This window comes from Bos indicus, chromosome 6 (assembly GCF_029378745.1).
Source record: "Bos indicus isolate NIAB-ARS_2022 breed Sahiwal x Tharparkar chromosome 6, NIAB-ARS_B.indTharparkar_mat_pri_1.0, whole genome shotgun sequence".
NCBI classification, from domain to species: Eukaryota; Metazoa; Chordata; class Mammalia; order Artiodactyla; family Bovidae; genus Bos; species Bos indicus.
This window is the reverse complement of record NC_091765.1, coordinates 72419691-72439337: the sequence shown is the minus strand read 5'-3', so window position 1 is coordinate 72439337 and position 19647 is coordinate 72419691. Positions and strand designations below refer to the sequence as shown.

Here is a 19647-nt window from a genome sequence, read left to right as displayed (position 1 = left end):
CAAAAAACCTCATCTTGTTGGACCACAGGCAATGGAGGTGGAGAAGGCTCATATCACCTTGTTAAAGGCTCAGGAATTTAACAAGCCACTTGATATCACATTGGTAATTTGAAATTAGCCATGGTTGGGAGTATTTACACCACAGAAAAGGACAAATACTACAAATCACAGGTATCTCTAATCCCTGAAGACCTGACTGTTAAATGTGTATCATCACCCCACTGATAGTGGGTATGTTTCTGATGATATTTATCCATGCCAGAGTTTATGAATGGGGTGGCAAGACAGCTTGTGCTCTGAAATGCCTAAAATGCTGTGCTAGTTTTTACACTGGAGGAAATAAAACACGCTTTAAGGGAAAAAACCTTTAAGTACACTTAAGTAGAAATGGACCTGTTCTCTCTACCTGTCACTGATGTAGGAAGAGTGTTGGCCTTTTTGAGTTGTTCTCTGCGCTCAAGCCTGGACACTGGTGTCTCTGGCTTCTTCTCTTCTGGCTGAGTGGTGGGCTTGTGCAGGGAACTAGCTCTGCTGACGCTGCTGCTTCCAGGCTGTGGGGTGACACTGACCTGCATGGACAGAAAATCAGGGAAAGCATGTATTCATCCTAAAGACAGAGAAGGACTGACCATGCAAGGCAAAGCTGCTTAGAGGTTTCCATCAGCTGGCCCCCATCTTCTGCTCCCAGAGGAGGAGCCAGACTGCACAGGGAGCAGTGTGTGCTCAACCCTGGCCCCCAGCCAAGGAGCAGCTCAGTCAAATGTCCCAAAGAGGGGATGCTACAGGCTTTCCCGGAAGAGTCCCATCAAACTATACAATCAGAGCCACAGAGCAAGACTCCTAATTTCCTCTCGACCCACTGCTTAAAAGAAAGTTATTTTCGTTATTTTTCATGTAACTGTTGTGTGCGAGGATTCTGCCAAATCAGGTTAACCTAAGAGCATAAGGAAACCAAATCAAATTTCTAACTGAAAATACCTCTTTGGCTTAACAGTGGTCAACTGATTTACTGCTCTACCATCTAAGTATTTTCCACCATTCCTGGCCAGCCTTTTCTCATTACTGTTGTTTTAAATCCTGAACTAAAAGAAAGCCAAGCTTGGAAGTTCCCTGGCTGTCCAGTAGTTAGGACTTGGCACTTTCACTGCCAGGGCCTCAGTTCAATCCCTGGTCAGGGAACTAAGACCCCACGAGCCTTGTGGTGCTCAAAAAATAAAAGAGAGAGTGAGCCAAGCTCAGAGTTAAAGCCGAAGACCAGGCTACTTACTTGTTCTCTGGCGAGCTTCTCTGCCTGTTTGGCCTCCCTGGCCTGCTTCCTCTCTTCCCGAGTTGCCTGCTGCTCCCGAAACCCCTTCTGTTTCTGCAGCGCCAGCGTTATCCACAGTGGCTGCGCGGTCTCAACCTTCTCCACAAGTTTGGAGCCATCTAAGGAGTGTCTGCTCTGAAGCATCAGCTTTTCTATGGGGGAAAAAAGACAGACTGATATTGTGATATACTATAAGAAATACATATTTGATCTTTGTCCCTGTTTCTGGCACTGAATTCCTAAAACCCTTGCAGTGTCCTAACTGATGAGAGCATAAAGGTCTCTTTTGTTCTGCTAAATGAGGTGATTCCTGGGAAGCATGTAAAGATGGAGTCTGGTTGGCAATATCCATGTGATCAGAGGGTTAGAACTTTGAGTCCCATCAAGCTCTGGGGAGGGGCAAGGGGCTGGAGGCTGAGTTCAGTCATCAATGGCTGATGACTTAATTGATCACAACTTTGTAACGAAGCATCCATAAATACTCAAAAGGACTAGGCTGGAGAGCTTCTGAGCCAGGAACACATAGACGTGCTGGAGAGTGACTAGCTCGGAAAGCATGGAAGCTCTACGCCCATTTCCCATACCTTGCCCTCTTCATCTCTTCCATCTGAGTTATATTCTTTATATATATATATAAACTTTTATGTATGTGTGCGTGTGTGTGTGTGTGTGTGTGTGTGTACACACAGGCTTCCCTGATGGCTCAGCAAGTGAAGAATCTGCCTACCAATGCAGGAAATACACGAGATGCAGGTTCAATCCCTGGGTCAGGAACATCTGGAGAAGGAAATGGCAACCCACTCCAGTATTCTTGCTTGAAAAATCCCATGGACAGAGGAGCCTGGTGGGCTACCATCCAAAGGGTCACAGAATCAGAAATGACTAAGCACAGCACACATATAAACGTTAAACTGATAACCTCGTAAGTAAAATGTTTCCCTGAGTTATGTGAGATCCTCTAGCAAACTAACTGAACAACGTGGATTTGCAATTGGCATCTAGTTTGGGGGCATTCTGGTAGGACTGAGCCCATAACCTGTGGACTCTAATGGTGTCTCCAGTAGAGAATCAGAACTGAGTTGAACTGACACCAGCTTGGCTATGTGGGACCCACAGCCCACCACCCCACAACAGAATCAGTCAAGACAAAAAGCAGGTTTGCCCTGAAACTAACTGCTCACTCATCTCAGTCCCTCATCCCCTAAAACTGTGACATATTAATCAGCCCAAGAAATAGTCAACCATCCCTTTCTGACACGGTGTGCCAACGTCTGAGTGACTACCCTGGGTGGGAAAGTAGCATCTTCAATGGAAAAAAACAGGAGCATTTCTCTTTCCTCAAAATGGAAGAAAAAATCGTCTCCACTGTAAGAAACATCTGGCCTACAGAGGAGCCAGGTAGTTCTTTGATTGTTCTTTTTTTTATTGCTTTTTAAAATTTATTTTTTCAATGGAACTTCCTCCTCCCCCCGCCCCAACCCACACTGTCCCCTGACGAAACAAGTGGACCGAATGTATGAAAGAGGAAAAGGGGGCACTGCAGTGCTTAGTGGGGCTGCTAAGGGCACCAGGACTCAGAGGAAGACGGTGAGAAACGGTGGCTTTGGCCCATTGCCCTCATTTGATAGATGCGAGTGCTTGAGTCCACAGCCATCAAGGGCAGTGACCGTGGTCATTTAGTGCACAGCTGAAGCCTGAGCCGAGGACTTGTGACTTCCGGTCTGTGCTCTTACCATGGTGGACTGTCTTGCCTGTGCAAGTCAGGGCAACAAGCTTCCCAGGTGGAGAGGATCAGAGGTTGAGTAATTGGGCTCTGGAATTGAGCAGACCTGAGTTTGACTTTATGTGACCCCAGAAAAGCTACTTAACTTCTCCAAGCTTTCATTTTCTAATCCGTAAACTAGAGTCAAGAATGGCACAGGCCTCATCACGCTGATGTGAAGATTAAAAGGGGTCCTGGGTGTGAAAACGTTTAGAACAGTGTTTGGCATATAGTAACTGCTCTACAAAAGTAAGTGTTCTTAGAAATCCTCTGGTGATCCAGTGGTTAGAGCTCTGGCACTTCCACTGCAGAGGGCATGGGTTTGATCCCTGTTCAGGGACCCTCAGTCTGGGGAGCTAACAGATTGAGCCACAGACTGGGCATCCCAGTCCTAGTATCTTTTGTGGAGGAGACAAGTCCCCTTGGCTGCTGGAAGAACCTCTGGGACAGAGGGCTGGAGAAGCAGAGACCTACTCATGAGGATGGTGCATGCACTGGCTTGTCAACAAAGTGGAGAGAGCTCTGCACTGGTGGCTGCCAGCCTGCTGCACTCTCCAGTCTAAGCTGGGTGAACTCCTCAGCCTTACTCCACACCACAGTTTGGTGTGTGACCTGGGCCAACTGTCCCCTGGGAAAAGACTTAGTCTAGCTACTCAGAGACAGACTGGGGGCCCTGAGATGTGATCTGGATGGGGTGGTGGCCATTGTCAGCATGTGGTTGGGTGGCCCCCAGAAGCCTGCTGCAGTTTTGTCTCCCAGCCTGGCAAGAAAGCCCCACCTGCTCCTCACTGCAGTTCAGTGCTGGTTCTGGAGCAGAACACCCTGGGAGAAAAGTGCCACAGAGGCACCAGATTTCTCGTGGCAGCATGGCCATCTCAATTCCTGCAGCCACAGTCTCTCCACTCCACAGCCATACACTAGATCTGGGATGAACACGATGAGGAAGGGACAGAACCCTGGGCTGAGTATGAGCACAGCCCCTACATAGGTGTGTAGGCCCTCTGTGAATGCACGGGCTTCACTTGTTTCAGCAATCCCCTCCTTTGGAGCAGGGCATGCGTTCAAGGAGAACAGAGACTGATCAAGCCTGACCCACAAGGCTACTCTAACGACTGGGGAGCAGACCTCCCTGCTGAAAGTGTGGCAGCAGCCACAGAGCAGAGGGGAAGTCCCATCTCACATCCCACATAGGCTCTAGATCCCCCAGTACACACTCCATCCTCAAGGTGATAATGGCCAGCACAACTTGAGGGAAAATGTGGCTGGCATCCGTATCAACCCAGCCTTCATACCAAAGACACTGGGCACACATAATCCATACAGGGATGCACCCATGTAAAAATACTCCAAGACCACAACAGATAATGTTTCTCCTAAATTTGTAAAGTAAAATGAAAAGGCAGAGGAACTACTCCCAATTAAAAAAGCAAGAGAAATTCCCTGAAATAATGAAACAGAGCTCACCAGTCTACCCAACCCCAGTTCAAAACAGTGATAGTAAAAATGCTAACTGAATTAAGAAAGATTACTAATAGAAATTCAGGTCACAGTAACAAGGAACTAGAAACCGTAAAGATGAACCAATCAAAAATAGATAATTGCCAAGATTAAAAAAAAAAAAAAAAAAGGCAATCTAAGAGCAATGAATAGCCAGCTAAAAGACAAAGAATAAGTAACCTGGAAGACAAGAATAATGAAAACCACCCAATCAGAACACAAGACAGAAAAACAAATTAAAAAGAAAATGAAAGCAACATACAAGATCTATGGTATATATAAAACTTGCAAGCCTGTTTATAATAGGGGTTCTAAGAAGGAAAAAAGAGAAAGAAGATTGAAAATGTATTTGAAAAAACGGTGGCTGAAAACTTCCCAAAGCTAAAGAAGGAAACAGGAATCCAGGTACAAGAAGCTTGGAGGGTCCCAAACAAAATGAATCTAAACAAAACCACAACCAGACATATCAGAATTAAAATGGCAAAACTTAAAGAGAGAATTCTAAAGGCAACAAGAGAAAAACAGTCATTTACAAGGGGATTCCAGTAAGGTTATCAGCTGATTTCTCTGCAGAAACTTTGGAGGTCCCAAGGGAGTGGAGTGATATATTTAAGTCTTGAAAGGTCAAAACTTGGAACTGAGAATACTCTACCCAATAAAATGATCATTAGAATAGAAGGAGAAAGAATTTCTCAAACAAGCAAAAACTAAAAAGAATTCAGCAATAATAAATTTACTCTTACAGAAATATTGAAGTTTCTTCTCTAAATAGAAAAGAAGAATTTCTAGGACAGGGAAAATCATGACAGGAAAGGCAAACCTTCAGTAAGAACTGAAGATCACCCAAATAATCCAGTGTGTGTGCTCAGTTGTGTCCGACTCTTTGTGATCCTTTGGAGCCCACCAGGCTCCTCTGTCCATGGGATTTCCCAGGCAAGAATACTGGAGCAGGTTGCCATTTCCTCCCCCAGGGATCTTCCGACCCAGAGATCAAACCCAAGTCTCTTGTATTTCCTTCATTGCAAGTGGATTCTTTACCACTGAGGCATCAGGGAAGCCCCCCAAATAATCCAGTACTTAGATCAAAAAACAAACAAGTGTAAAAGCAGTTATAACTATAATAAGTACTAAAAGGATAAGCATGAAGATGTAAAATAGGACAGCAAAATCACAAAACATGAGGGAGGAGAGTATAAAACTAGATCTTTTAAAATGTATTTGAACTTGAATGACTATCAGTTTAAAGCAAGCAGATATAGTCATGGGTCAACATACATGAACTCCATCATAACCACAAATCAAAAACATATAATAGATTCACAAAAACCAAAAATAAAAACTGAACCACGTTACAAAAGAAAAGCATCAAACCACAAAAGGAAAAATAAAAAGAACAAAGAACTATAAAAATTACTGGAAAACAGATTAAAATGGTAATAAGTACATACTTATCAATAATTACTTTATGTTAAATGTCAAAGGACTAATGCTTTCATTACAGGGGGCACGGGTTTGATCCCTGGTCAGGGAACTAAGATCCTGCATGATATGCAGCATGGCCAAAAAAAATAGGAAAACAAAAAAGGACAACCCAATTAAAAAATGGACCTAAGAACTTTCTTGATGGTCCAGTGGTTGAGAATCCACCTGCCAATGCAAAGGACATGGGTTTGACCCCTGGTCCGGGAAAATCCTACATGCTGTGGAGCAACTAAGTCCATGCACCACAAGTACTGAGTCCAAGCTCTAGAGCCCCCGAGCGGAGACTACTGAAGCCCACATACCTACAGCCTATATTCCGCAACAAAAGAAGCCACTGCAATGAGAAGCCTGCCAACAGCAATGAAAAGTAGACCCTGCTCACCACAACCAGAGAAAACCCACATGCAGCAACAAAGACCAGCGTGGCCACAAATAAAATTTTTTTTAAAAAATGGACCTACATAGATATTTTCCCAAAGAAGATACACAAATCGCTAACAAGCACATGAAAAGATGTTCAACATTGCTGATTATTAGTGAAATGCAAATCAAAACCACAATGAGGTACCACCTCACACAGGTCAGAATGGTTGTCATCAAAAAGTCTATAGATAATATTGGAGATGATATGGAAAAAGAGGAACCCTCCTACACTGTTGGTGGAAATGTAAATTGGTGTAATCACTGTGGAGAACTTTATAAAGAACCACTATGGAGGTTCTTTAAAAAACTAAAAATAGAACTACCACATGATCCAGCAATTCCACTCCTGGGTATATATGTGGAAAAAATGAAAACTAATTTAAAAAGATACAGGCACCTCAGTGTTCACAGAGGCATTATTTATAATAGTCCAATGTGGGAGCAACCAAAGTGCCTGTCAACAGATAACTGACTTAGGAAGATGTGGAGTGTGTCTATATTGTATGTTTATATATGGGCTCACACAATACACACACACACACGTGTATACACAGGCTTCCCAGGTAGCACTAGTGGTAAAGAGCCCACCTGCCAATCAGGAGATGTGAGAGATGCTGGTTCTATCCCTGTGTTGGGAAGATCCCCTGGAGGAGGGCATGGCAACCCACTCCAGTATCCTTGACTGGAGAACCCCTTGGACAGAGAAGCCTGGTGGGCTACAGTCCAAAGGGTTGCAAAGAGTCAGACACAACTGAAGCGACTTAGCACGCATATGTATACACACGTACATATATATACACACACCACATCTTCTTGGTTTCCTGGACTGGCATGTTGATCAGCACTATAAAGACCATATCTCCCTATTGGTTTCTGTTTATCCTATGGAAGAGGAGCCACAGTGGAATAGTACTCAGTCATAAGAACAAATGAAATGTGGCCTTTTGCAGTAACATGGATGGACCTACAGAATATTATGCTTAGTGAAAAAAGTCAGAGAAAGACAAACACTATATGATATGCATAATCTAAAAAAATAATACAAATGACTATACAAAAAAGAAACAGATTCATAGGCAAAGAAAACAAATTTATGGTTACCAAAGGCGAGAAAGAGGTGGGAGGGATAAATTAGAAGTAAAGGACTAACAGATACAAACTTCTGTACAGAAAATATGGAAGCAACAAGGGTCTACTGTACAGCACAGGGAATTGTACCCAATATCCTGTAATAACCTATAATGGAATATAATCTGCAAACAAAATACAGAAAAAATGAATCACTAGGCTATACACCTTAAACTGGCACAATATTGTATACCAACTACACTTCAATTTTTTAAAAAATAGAAAATACAGACAGACTCAAGGGAAGCTGGAAGCCCTGTGATGTGATGCAGGGAGAGACCTTGTACGCGTGTCCTCACTTGCTTTGCTCACTTGTACTGAGGATCTGCAGTTCAGTGAGTTATCCTATCTTCTTTGAAGCAAATGATCTCTTATGAAATGGACAGATGGTATAATGAAATTCCAGCAAACACACACAGATTAAACATACTACTGATAATGCAAGCATAAGAACACAGCAAAGCTGTCACGTTCTTTGCCTGATACTCTGCGAAGCAATCAGATCTGACAAGAAGTTGGCCCAATAAAATAAAAATCTGCACCGTGATTTGCAATGTGGATTTACATCCATTGTTGTTTCAGTGAATCTCAGCCTCAGTACATGCAGTGCTCCATGGATTTTAGCTAATGATGGCACTACATACATACAATTAACAAATAAATTGGAGGTCCAGGCTTAACACTTTTATCCTGATAGGCATTCAGCTAAAGAATTTGGTCAGCCCAGGCCTGGAGTTGTAGTGTAAAACCCCAACAGTCTCAGGTAGAGACCACCATGTGGTCCTTGCTCTCACACTTCTTTTCTACCAAATAAAGAAAAATCCAGTTAGCAGACACTGTCAGCCCAGAATCTCAATACTGAGAAAGAAAACAGGGGCAGCAACAGGTTTTGGTAAAAATTAGAAGAATCTCTGTAAGACACAGCAGCAGAAAACAGGGCGTTGTTTCTCTGGGAGAAGATAAGAGAATCAGAGAGCAGGTCAGCTGTGCGAGGAGCTCTGATGGTACCACAAAAGGGAACAACACAAAAGCTAAAGTCAAAACTGAAAACAGCGGTTCTGCTTCAAGATGGTGACGTAGGAAGATCCTAAGCTCCACTCTTCCCACAGACAACCAAGTTTACAGTCACATACAGAACAATTCCTTTGTAAAGAGATCCAGAAACTAGCTGACTGACTCCAGCACATCAGGGGAACAGAAACAAAAACCATCCATGGAAATGGGTAGAAGAGGCTGAGGCACAATCTCACCATAAACCCCATCCCCAGGCACAGTGATCCACAACCAGGAGGGAACTCAGTGGAATGCCCACTCTCTCTCTGAGAAGCAAAGGATTTGGACCCCCACCTCTGGACCTCAACTTTTAAGACTTCTACTTCAGTGACCGGCCCCCAAAACACCTAGTTCTGAAAGCCAACAGGGCTTATGTCCACAAGACCACAGGGAATCTAAGGCACAGCTCTTAACAGGCTTGTGGGGACTGCAGCTAACCCCTAGAGCCCAGTGCGGAGGTAAGACAACAACAAAAACCTGAAAATGGGCTCCTCTTCGGGAGGACAAACAGAAACCAATAGGGAGATATGACCTGGTGATGCTGATCAATGTGCCAGTCCAGGGAGCCAAGGACAGCTTGGTTAAAAAGGACGACAGGGTCTTCCATAAGGCAAGTAACCAAACCCATGTCCCTGAGGGAGTTCTTATCTCTGCAAAACCCACCCCAAATCTAAACAATTACCTAAAGTTTCCCTAGAAAAACCTGAGGAGCAAATTTTGGGCTATGACTCAAACCTGACCACTTACTCTGCAAAACCAAAAAGTATCAGAGGAAGGTTTTTGGGGCCCCAAAGTCAAACCAAGTGATCACCACACTGCCCCAAACATCCAGTATGAAGAAACACGAGGGGCAGCCAGGAGTAAGGGTTGCCCTAAAATTTCCTTACCAGAGGGCTTCACAGTAGCAAGCTGGTGGGGCCAGGGCCCCACATACGCATATGCAGGGCCTTGTGCATAAACAGACAAAGTTGATTATGCACACTGCGGCTCCTTGCGGGGCTAGTTAAAAGTCCCCTAAGGTCCCACCTTAGTTTCTGTCGCTACTGCCCAGAAACAGAGCGCACACACTGGGGTAAGAAACCAGTCTTTATCGTCACTGTACAGGCCCCTCATAAAGATTAATGACACTTGCTTCCTAGTGGCTCAGACAGTAAAGAATTTGCCAGTAATGCAGAGACCCAGGTTGGATCCCTGGGTTGGGAAGATCCCCTGGAGAAGTGCATGGCTATCAACTCCGGTATTCTTGCCTGGAGAATCCCATAGACACAGGAGCCTGGTGGGCTACAGTCCATGGGGTCCCACAGAATTGGACACGACTAAGTGACTAACAATTTCACTGTCAACCTAAAGTATATCAGTCTGTGCAGCATCTCTAACTTACTACTTGTGTAAGTAAGGGTCACTAATGGGTGTGAGCTGCAGACACGCACGTCAGTCCACGTTTCCAAAACTGTAAAGACAAGTACAGAGCCTCACTCTGACTCAGGAGTCATGGCCCTTGGGGAACGGGGCACCAGCCTCTAATTAAGGGAAGTGCTCCAACAACAGCTCCAGGGGCTACCTCCAGCCCTGGGCAGTTCTGCCTTTAGCTGTGACTCAGGAGGCTGGACAGAGGCAGAGCTTTGCGATCTACAGCTACGCACCTTTCCTCCCCGCCTCCGGCGTTGGGACAGGCTTCTCTTGCCCAGTGGATGGCACCGGGGAAGCCGGTTTCCTCTCGGTTTCCACCTCTTCCTCCTTATCCCGCTTCTGCTCCTTTCTCTCCTCAGGTGGCGGGGGTGAGGGCGGCCAGCCGCTGTCCCGGCCCTCCTTGCACGGCTCGCTGGGCTCCATCTCGGGCTTCCCCACCCGGCGAGTCAGCAACTCCACCAAGTAGGGCCTGCTCACCTTGGAGAGCGGGGAGGGTGGTGGGGTCTGGCCCGCAGGCTTGGGCGCCAGGGCTGGCTTCTGGGACAGGGGCAACCTGTTTGCCGCCTTGTCCTGCTCCGGAGCCGGGGGCTGGCTACCTGCCAGTGGGGGCCCGGGCTGGGCCACAGGAGGAGAGAGGCTGGGAGGGCTTTCAGAGGAGTCCTTCCAGGGGGCCGGGGCTGGCTTCCTCTCTGGGGGGAGCAAGGGGCCAGGCTTGAGGGCTGCAGCCTCCGTCTCTGGCTCTCCATGTGTGCTCCCTGGGGCTGACGGCGCCCCATCGATACTGTCCCCTGTGCTGCTGTGCCTTTTCTTCTTCTTCTGTTCTGTTTGTTGGTCGCAGTGGAAGCGCAGGGAGTAGTTGGTCCTTCTCAATTTTATTCCAAAAAGGGAAGCTTTATCCTCTCCACCTGGCATCGTGGGCTCTGACTTTCCTGCTCCATCTGTGGTCTGGCCGTCTGAAGTGGTCACAGGCTCCACCTGGGCCACTGCTTTCTGTGGTGGGTAAGGCAGGCCTGGAACGAGGAAAGATGGAAGGTCTTTGGCAAATTTGCACCCCTCTGTGGTGTCTGTTGGCTCCTGGTGAGCCCTGGGTTTCTCTGCATCTTTCAGGGCCTCTTTAGTATCAATAGCAGGGGGCTGGGGCACGGCCTCTTCGCTGGGTCCCAGCCCGGATCTTTTCCTGATGCTCTCCCCTTCCCCGCCCCCATCGGAGAACTTCTGCCAGGCAGGTTTAATGGAGAATTTGGCATTTACGGGCGGGGTCCTCCGGAGGTTTCCGCGGGAATCACACCGGCCCCTGGGCGTGTGCTCATCCCCGGCCCGAGACTGCTCTCTCTCGCCACGCTGGTCACTCTCTGAGCTCTTCAGGATACGGGATCGAATGGAGGCCCATTCAGCGAGCGCAGCTGCGCTGCTTGGAGACTCTGGTGGGGGCCTGGTCTTCGCACTGCCTGCCCGGGGTTCCCCCAGGGCTCGGGGTGGGTTTTCCAGGGCCGGGACATCCACCAGCTTCTTTTCTTCCGACAAGCCCAGGAGAGATTTGCACGCAGTGTCCTTGATCTGGCTCAGGTTGACGGCCGGGCCGCAGAGCTGGGCTCCGGTGACCAGAATGGCCGTGTGGGGGATGCTCAGGGTTGAAGGCAGGGCGTGGGAGGCTGGGCTGGCTTTGGGGGCCTTGGGCTCTTGGGGAGCTGAGGTGAGCCCCTCATCTTTCATGGGCTTCACTGGGCTCAGATTGACTTTGGGGAAGAGAATTTGTTTCCCTCCCGATGACACCTGGAAAGTGTAGGGTCTGGGCATGGTCTGCCTCTCATCCACCTCCTGCCATCTGAGTTCCTCCAGCTTTCTGTCTGTTTCTGGAGTAGCAGCTTCCTTCTTCTCTCCTGGCACCAGCATTTCTTCCACCTGGGCCTCTTGCTTCTGGGGAGGCTGCATGTTGGTTTCTTCCCTCATTTCCTGCCGTCCACAACCACGATCCCCAGGAACATCCTCCTGCTTTCTGGGCTGCTCCCCCGATGTCTCAGTGGCCTCTTGGCTCTGCTTTACCCAAATACTCGGTTTCTCAGAGTTTTCTCTCAGCTTTTCGAGTTTCAGGTGATCTTGCTCTTCTGCTTTCTCCGCGAAGTCACTCTGAAATGGGCTCCTCAAGCCACTTTTGTGGTCCAGCTGCGGCTGATTCTCCTCTTCCACTCTCGGTGCTTCCTGAAGCTTCTTCTCCACTTCCTGCCTCCTCTTGGCCTCCAAGTCTTCTCGCTTCTTCAGTTCTTCCCTCTTCCTCACCTCCTCCTCCTCCCGCCATCTCTGGGCCTCCAGTTCCTCCTGCCTCCTGAGCTCCTCCTGCCTCCTGAGCTCCTCCAGCCTCCTGATCTCCTCCTGCCTCCTGAGCTCCTCCTGCCTCCTGAGCTCCTCCATCCGTTTTTCCTCCTCCAGCTCCCGCTGCCTCTCCTCCTCTTCCAGCCGCTGCCTCTCCTCCTCTTCCAGCCGCTGCCTCTCAGCTGCCCACCGCCTCTGCTCCTCCAGCTCCTCCAGTCCTCGGAGTTCCTCCAACTCTCTTTCCTCCTCCTGCCACAGCTTCTCGGCCTCCTGCTGGCTCTGAGCCTCCATCTCCTCCTGCACCAAGCATCTTCCCAGGTGCTGCGCCTCTTCCTCTGGGCACACGGGCTCCTTGGCCTCCGGGAGTCCTCCCTCCTCTTCCTCCCTCTGCTCTGGGCCCTGGGAGCCCGGCTCTTCCAGGCTCTGCGTTTCTTCTTCACGTTGCCTCTTCTTTGCCTCTAGCTGTATTTCTCTTTCCTCTTCCTCCTCCTCCTCTTCTTCCAAGAATTCTTGCCTTCTATTCTCCTCCCAAAGCCTCCGCTCCAGAGCCTGGAGCCTCTGCTCTTCCAGGCGTCGCCTCTCCGCAGCTTCGGCCTTTTGCCGTTTGCACTTGGCCTCAAGTTCTCGCCAGTATTCTTCCTGGCGTCGCTTCTCTTCCTCCGAGTCCAGCGGCTCTGGCTCTCTTTCATGCCAGATTGGCTTGTCTTCTCCAGGGTGTCCATTCTGGTCCAGGGACAGCTGATGCAGGAGGCCACCATGCTCGTTCTGTCGATCCTAACGTGGGTAAGGGAAACAGAATTAGCTTTCCCTGTGCACAGGCCACCTTTATTTACAATCCCATTCACCAATGTGGGTGGCCCTCCTAATCGTGAAAGAGGGACCACGTTCAAGCCAAAGACACAGGTCACCTCAGGCAGGGAAGAACTTCAACCGTTGGGTTTCCTCTCTATATGTCATCCTCAAATTCTTTTTTCTTAATACACATGCATAATCATAGGAAAACCAGTAGCCCAGCATTAGAAAGGTGAGGAAAAATAAGATTAGCACGTCATCAATGTCCCCTGAAACTTATGACTCAGAAGTCTAATCAAACTGAAGAACCTTTGACTCAGGCTATGGCATAGGAAAGTGAGCCATCTGTCTGCTGCAAAGCAAAATGTCTGGAGCCCCTCAGAAGGAAGCCTTTCTCTCTGCGGTCCACCAGCCACTGATGGGGGACAACAGGTCAGAAAGGGTGGTGGAAAGGAAATGGGCCCATTCACCCTTGTGCCAGCAACAGAGCCATATCCCCGACAGGGAGAGACCAAGTCCCTTCCCTAGGCCCCTCACAGCACCACCCCGCTAGGCAGCATCAGGATGTCTGCCAGGCCATACATACCCCGACAAGTCGCCTGTGCTTCCTTGACACCCTCTGGTTTTTTGGCTTAATGGACAGTTTGTGCTTGGCGGCACTATTATCCAGTCGAGCAATGGCCAGGGGGATGGCATCCAGGTTGACACTTTCGATGGTGCCAGCAGAAGAAAGGTGCCTCTTGGGCCGGGATGGTTTAACTGGAGCAACCTACAGTGGAGATTGAAAATATGCAGTCAGTCCAGATGAGAGAAGAGCCTGCAGGGAATCTAGTATGGCGGCCCTTGTTAGAGTCTGCTCCTGGCCCAGCCTGGGCAGGAGATGCTGTCAAGCGCAGGGGGTTCATGGGCACAGTGAAGTGAGCACTGCTTTTAGAACCAAAAGACACTGAGCATTTGTTTTGCCAGTGATATCCGTATTAACTGGTAAAGGCCATTTAATCTCTCAGGGACTAATTTTCCTACTGTGAATGATATGTGGGTTAGATTAGATCGGGGGTCAGTAAGACATAGTCAGGGGTCCTGTCTGGGTAAAGTCTTGCTGGTACACAGCAACACCATTGCCCGTGGCTGCTTTTGTACTACAAAGAAGAGCAGAACAAAGGAGAGTCTGGTAGTTGCAACCTTATGGCCACAAGGCCTAAAATAAACAGTAGTGTGCTAAGCCCTGGACAAGCTCATTGCTATGCTAACAACACTGTAACTCTAAGCACCTTCCATTGCCACAGACTTGTACACACCTCAGCTCTTACTTTAGCCCCTTCGGAACAGGTTTCAGTGGAATGCCAAAAAGTTAAAAACCAGAAATACACATAAGTGAAGAAATGTTTATTGAAAGAAGGAACAATAAGTTCTCCACCTAGGGCATAAGATGTGTTATCGGCAAAAATGCTTTGCCACAATCACGCCAGAGTCACAGGGCACTGGTGCACTGAAAGCAAAAAGGAGGAGGCCCCCAGGTGAGAACGCGAAGGGCAGTTCTTCAAAGGATGAACTGCAGAACCGCTTGCAGCTCTGTAACACAGGTATGTATGGTCACTTAAAAACCACAACCTGAGACCAATCGTAAACATTTAAGACGTGGATTCCATCCCCTGGCTGGGAATCCCCTAGAGGAGGAAATGGCAACCCCCTCCAGCATTCTTCCCTAGGAAATCTCATGGACAGAGGAGCCTGGCGGACTACAGCCCGTGAGCTCACAAAACAGCTGGACATGACTTAGCGACTAAACAACAATAGAAGGATACTCTTTCCTTACAGGCTCTTCAACTTCAGGTATTCTTGAATGTCTTTTTCAATGGCTTACCAGTGTCTTGAAGTATTAATACATGAGGCTGTTAGGAAAACTACCAACACCTGAGACTCCAAACAGACTTGGCGAGAGCGTGGCAGTTTTTCAGAGCAGGGTTCAGTTCTAGCCATTGCATTGCCATGGAAACAGATGCTAACATCTACCACTGGTTGAACTTTGAAGGGATTTACAGTAATAGATGAAGGCAGCATTTATGAATGGAAAAATGAGGCAGCAGCTCGCCCAACAAAAAGAAAAACAGAAGTTAAACTAAGGAAGCTACACACACAAGTTCAAATCACATTACCTTCTCTTCCATCTCACTTCTGGCTCCCGGCAGATTCAGAGGACTTGGAGAACTTGGCGTCTCACTGGACTGGAACGGCAGAGAGAGTGCTCAAGTCAAACGGGAGCACAGGAAGTCCTGGGCAAACGCAGCCAGCGTCTGTGTGGAGGGCCACCCCCTCCTCTGAGCAGAGAGTGCTGGCAGGTTCACGGTGGAGACTCTGCTCGTGTCCGGATTCCACCAGGGCTCCGGAGGCTCAGTATTCACTCCCCTCTCCCTAGAGTTCAATTCATTTCCCATCTGGGTAGGCTCCAAACTCAGTCCCTGATGTGTTTCCCCACTGCTGAGAGAATCAGGGACTGCCCTGTCGCCAGCCAGGCAGAACTCTGACCTCACAGCTTTCAGCCTGGCTGGCTGCCTTCCACCCCCTTCACCTGCCAGACCTCTTCTCCATGAGAAAGCAAGGGGGCCCTTCCAGTGGCACACACAGGCCTGTGCTGAGGAGGTAGGCAACCAGAGGAGGCGAGAAAACGTTGGCGGAAGGGAGGGAGGGAGAGAGGAAAAGAGAGAAGAAGAGGAAGAAAAAGGCTAACGGTTCACATCCCAGTCGCCTTGCAGGTCCTTGGTATATCACGCATATCACGTCACGTGTGCCAGCTCTACCTGCTGCCTCCCGTCACCTATGTTTACAAAAGGTTCTCACTGCCCCTTCCGGATCCAGAACATCATCTCACCCTACCTCAGTCCATTTTCTGCACAACAGTTAGAAGCATCTTTAGAAAACATAAAATCAGATTGTATCACTGCCCTGCTGAAAATTACTCAGAGGGGAACTTCCCTGGCGGTCCAGTGGTTAAGACTCCACACTTTGGATGCGGGGGCGCGTGAGTTCAATCCCTGGTCAGGGAACTAAGATCCTACATGCCTCATGGCACAGTCAAAAGGTAAAATAAGATACTAAGATAAAAATAATAAAAAATAAATTCAAAAATTTCTCAGCAGTTTCCTATCACTTTCCAAACAATTCACCCCTTCTCCTGTGGTCTGAAGGACCCAGTGTCTACACTGTGATCCACAGCCACCCCTCACCCTCATCCGCACTAGCCTGCTTTCTGTGCCTCCTTCAGGACAAACAGTTCCGTCTCTGGGTGTCTGTACTTGTTCTTCCTTGTGCCAAGAACACCCTCCACACCTTCTCAGGGCCATCTGACTTCCTTATCTAAAGAAGCAAACCCCTCTCCAACCACATTGCTCACTTTTGTATCACCCGGTTTCATTTTCTAGGCAGCATTTTTATTAATCCGAAATTATGATATCTATTTGCTGAGTTGTTTGTTGTGAGACACTCCTCTCACTAGAATGTAAACTGCACTACGGCGGTCCTGTGTTTATACTGCGATCCCTCAGCTGAGGGGGCACCTGCTGAACGAACGACCCACCTTGTCCCCCAGCCCACTGTGCCCTGTGCTTATCAGATCCAGTGACAGGGAAGACAGTTGCTCTGGTCCAGAGGAATCCCTGAATCAAGGCTGATGGCTGATGTTCCTTCCCAGCACTCAAGAGACTGGAGATGAGGACTGTTGGACCAGCCAAGAGAGAGGGCCCTGTGCCTGCTTCACCTATCACCCACAGGTGTGGGTGCCAGGGGGCATCAGGGCCAGGCCCAGGCAGAGACAGACAGCGAAGAAGACTGTCATCTTTTATCTCCTTCCTTCTTTTGCTCTACAACTTGGAGAGCACTTATCTTTCTTACTATTCTTACGATGCATTAGCTGATAATTAGTATGACTTTTTCCAGGGGCACTTTAGTAACACTCAACATCATTTCAGGCACCGTGGTAGGCATAGCACAAAGAATGCTTTCTTGTAAGCATGGGAAGACTCAGAGCCTCAGCTAAGAACCGCTATCTATCTACCAGTAGGTAGGTAGGACTGTTTTTCCCATAAGAGGCCTTCCCTCCTTTTCCCATAAGAGGCCTTCCCTCCTTTTCCCATAAGAGGCCCGAAGGCACTCCTGCTGCTGCTCAAGGGACTCTTATTTCAGGATCTGCTCAGAGTGCTTCTCTCAAAGTGTCAAAAGAATGGACTTCTCTGGGGGTACAGTGCATAGGAATCTGCCCACCAATACAGGGGACATGCGTTTGATCCCTGCTCTGGGAAGATCCCATATGCTGTGGGCTAAGCCTGTACACCGCAACTGAGTCGGAGCCTTAGAGCCCACGATCCACAACTACTGAGCCTGCGTGCTGCAGCTACTGGAGACCGTGTGCCTACAGCCCATGCTCCACAACAGGCGAAGCCACCACAGCGAGAGGCCCTCGCGCTGCAACGCAGAGCAGCCCACGCTCGCCACTACTAGAGAAAGCCCACGCACGGCAACACAGACCTAGCACAACCATAACTAAACTAAAAAAATCAAAAGACAAAATTTAGATAGGATAGTGCTGGATCAACGTGACTTTGCACACTTAGTACACTTAAGCTGGTCCGTTTGAATATTCTATTCTTGTGCAGCACCTACTTCATTCTTTTCTCATTTCAAGTCAGTCCAGTTCCCCAAGTAATTATTCAGTGCTCCTAAGTAAGCAGTGATGATATCCTGGGGAGACAGATGTGTAAGATCCAGTCTGTCCTCAAGGAGCTCAACAGTTTGGAAATGGAGAGCAAACAGTTATATGGCCACAGATGCAGACCACAGACGTGTAAGAAACACTCAGGATGCACAGTGATGGCAGAGAGGGGACAGTGCAGCTCAGGGGTGAGGGCAGCCCGAGTCTCCAAAGAGTTAAGCAGAAGACGCTGGGAAGAGGGGGTGCAAAGGGCACATCTCCCTCACCTCCCCCTCTTCCCAACTGGCTCCCCTGCAGCTCAAGGCACTTGCGCCGGAGGTGCTGGGCTACTCCTCAGGAAAGCTTCTTCCATCTTATTCCCCACCCTGCAGACCCCGGGCTTAATGACGCCCGTGCCCACTGCCCAGCCTCCCCCCGGCCTCGTGAGCAATCAAGTCATCCCCTGGAGGAGCTTTACTTTGTTCTCGGTGTCTGAGAGGATGAGGTCTTGCTGAGTCACAACTTCCACAGGACTGGTGAGGAATGGGTCCTCTTCGAAGCGAGCCTCGCCACTGTCTGCCTTCTTCATGGGAATGGCGTTGGGTGGTGGCTGCCCAAACTTGATGTTCTTGCCCAACTGTCGCTGGAGAGAAACAAAAGAAGGACGTTCTGAAGCAGTGAAGCGGTTCACAATAACCACAGTCAGGTTCCCCAGCATAACTAGCGGGCACTGAGGCATATTCTCTACGTGACTGGTTTCTAGACTAGACACCAAGCCAGAAACCCCTGACGCAGTCCTGTAATTACTGAGTCTCCTTCCCAGTATTTCCTTTTCTTTCCCACCTTTGAGCCATGAGCCTTTTCATCCAGCCACCTCTTTCATGGAGATGCCAACATTTCCAAGGGGGGTAGAGAAATCATATTTCTGATCAAAAAAGTTGGGTATGACAGAAATTTTTTGATTTTTGTCAAAAAATCAAAAGTCTTTCAAAGGCACAAAAGTACTTGAAAGGTACAAAAATTATATAGAAAATAGTTTCATGAGCTGCAAGAACCCCTGCGGGAAATCAAGACTGTTGTGGCTGCACAAAGGAACCCTCCAGCCCCTTTTGGACACATTCCCCTTGAATATTTATTTCATCTACCTTCCTCACCAGCCCCTAACTTGAACATCCTGTTTGGGTTACAGTGGGTACCGCGGCCAAGGGGAAGAAGGCCCCAGGCCAAGAAGTCTTTCCATGATTGATGCTAAACACACGGAAAAGATGAAAGCAATCTTGTTCTGCCACTAGGATGTCCTCTTTGCCTTGCTGCAGCTGCCCACTGTGACCACAGGCCAGAAGGAACACAGTGGATCAGAGGAGGCTGCTGGAGTAAGGGCCAGAAAGAGACTGATCACTGGTGGGAGGGAGCTGAATGGACGGTGGCAGGAGGGTAAAGGACAGAAATTAGGAAGAAAAAGAGTATTTAGAATTAAAAGCTGGATTAAAAAGGGAATTATTTTAAAATATATAAACAAAATAGTTTTTAATACGAGGCAAAATATTTAATGGGCTTGATAAATTAGGTATAAAATATTTAATATGTACAGAAAATGAATGACATTGAGGAAGAAAAAGAGGTAAGCTGTGGTCATCTGAAAGAAGACTGTAATGAATCGAATATATTGTAGAAATTACTGCCTTTATCTACATCGGGGATTCTCAAGCTCGGCACGATTGACATTTGAGGCCAGATAATTCTTTGTTGTGGGGAGTTCTCCTGCACATCATGGGATGCTTAGCATCACTCCTGCCCTCT

The 19647-nt window shown here is 48.1% G+C and overlaps 1 protein-coding gene across 6 annotated transcripts in view; it reads right to left on the bottom strand.

The window, feature by feature from the left end:
• Positions 1-19647, bottom strand: part of CRACD (capping protein inhibiting regulator of actin dynamics) — a 282379-nt gene that overhangs the window by 4544 nt on the left and 258188 nt on the right. For all 6 annotated transcript variants that reach the window (XM_019962783.2, XM_070791469.1, XM_070791468.1 and 3 more), the window contains 6 exons: positions 18326-18490; positions 15320-15388; positions 13750-13932; positions 10295-13145; positions 1268-1458; positions 407-569 (listed from right to left, as the gene is read on the bottom strand). In XM_019962783.2, the coding sequence (XP_019818342.2) occupies positions 407-569; positions 1268-1458; positions 10295-13145; positions 13750-13932; positions 15320-15388; positions 18326-18490 (3622 nt within the window). The remainder of the gene's footprint in view (positions 1-406; positions 570-1267; positions 1459-10294; positions 13146-13749; positions 13933-15319; positions 15389-18325; positions 18491-19647) is intronic.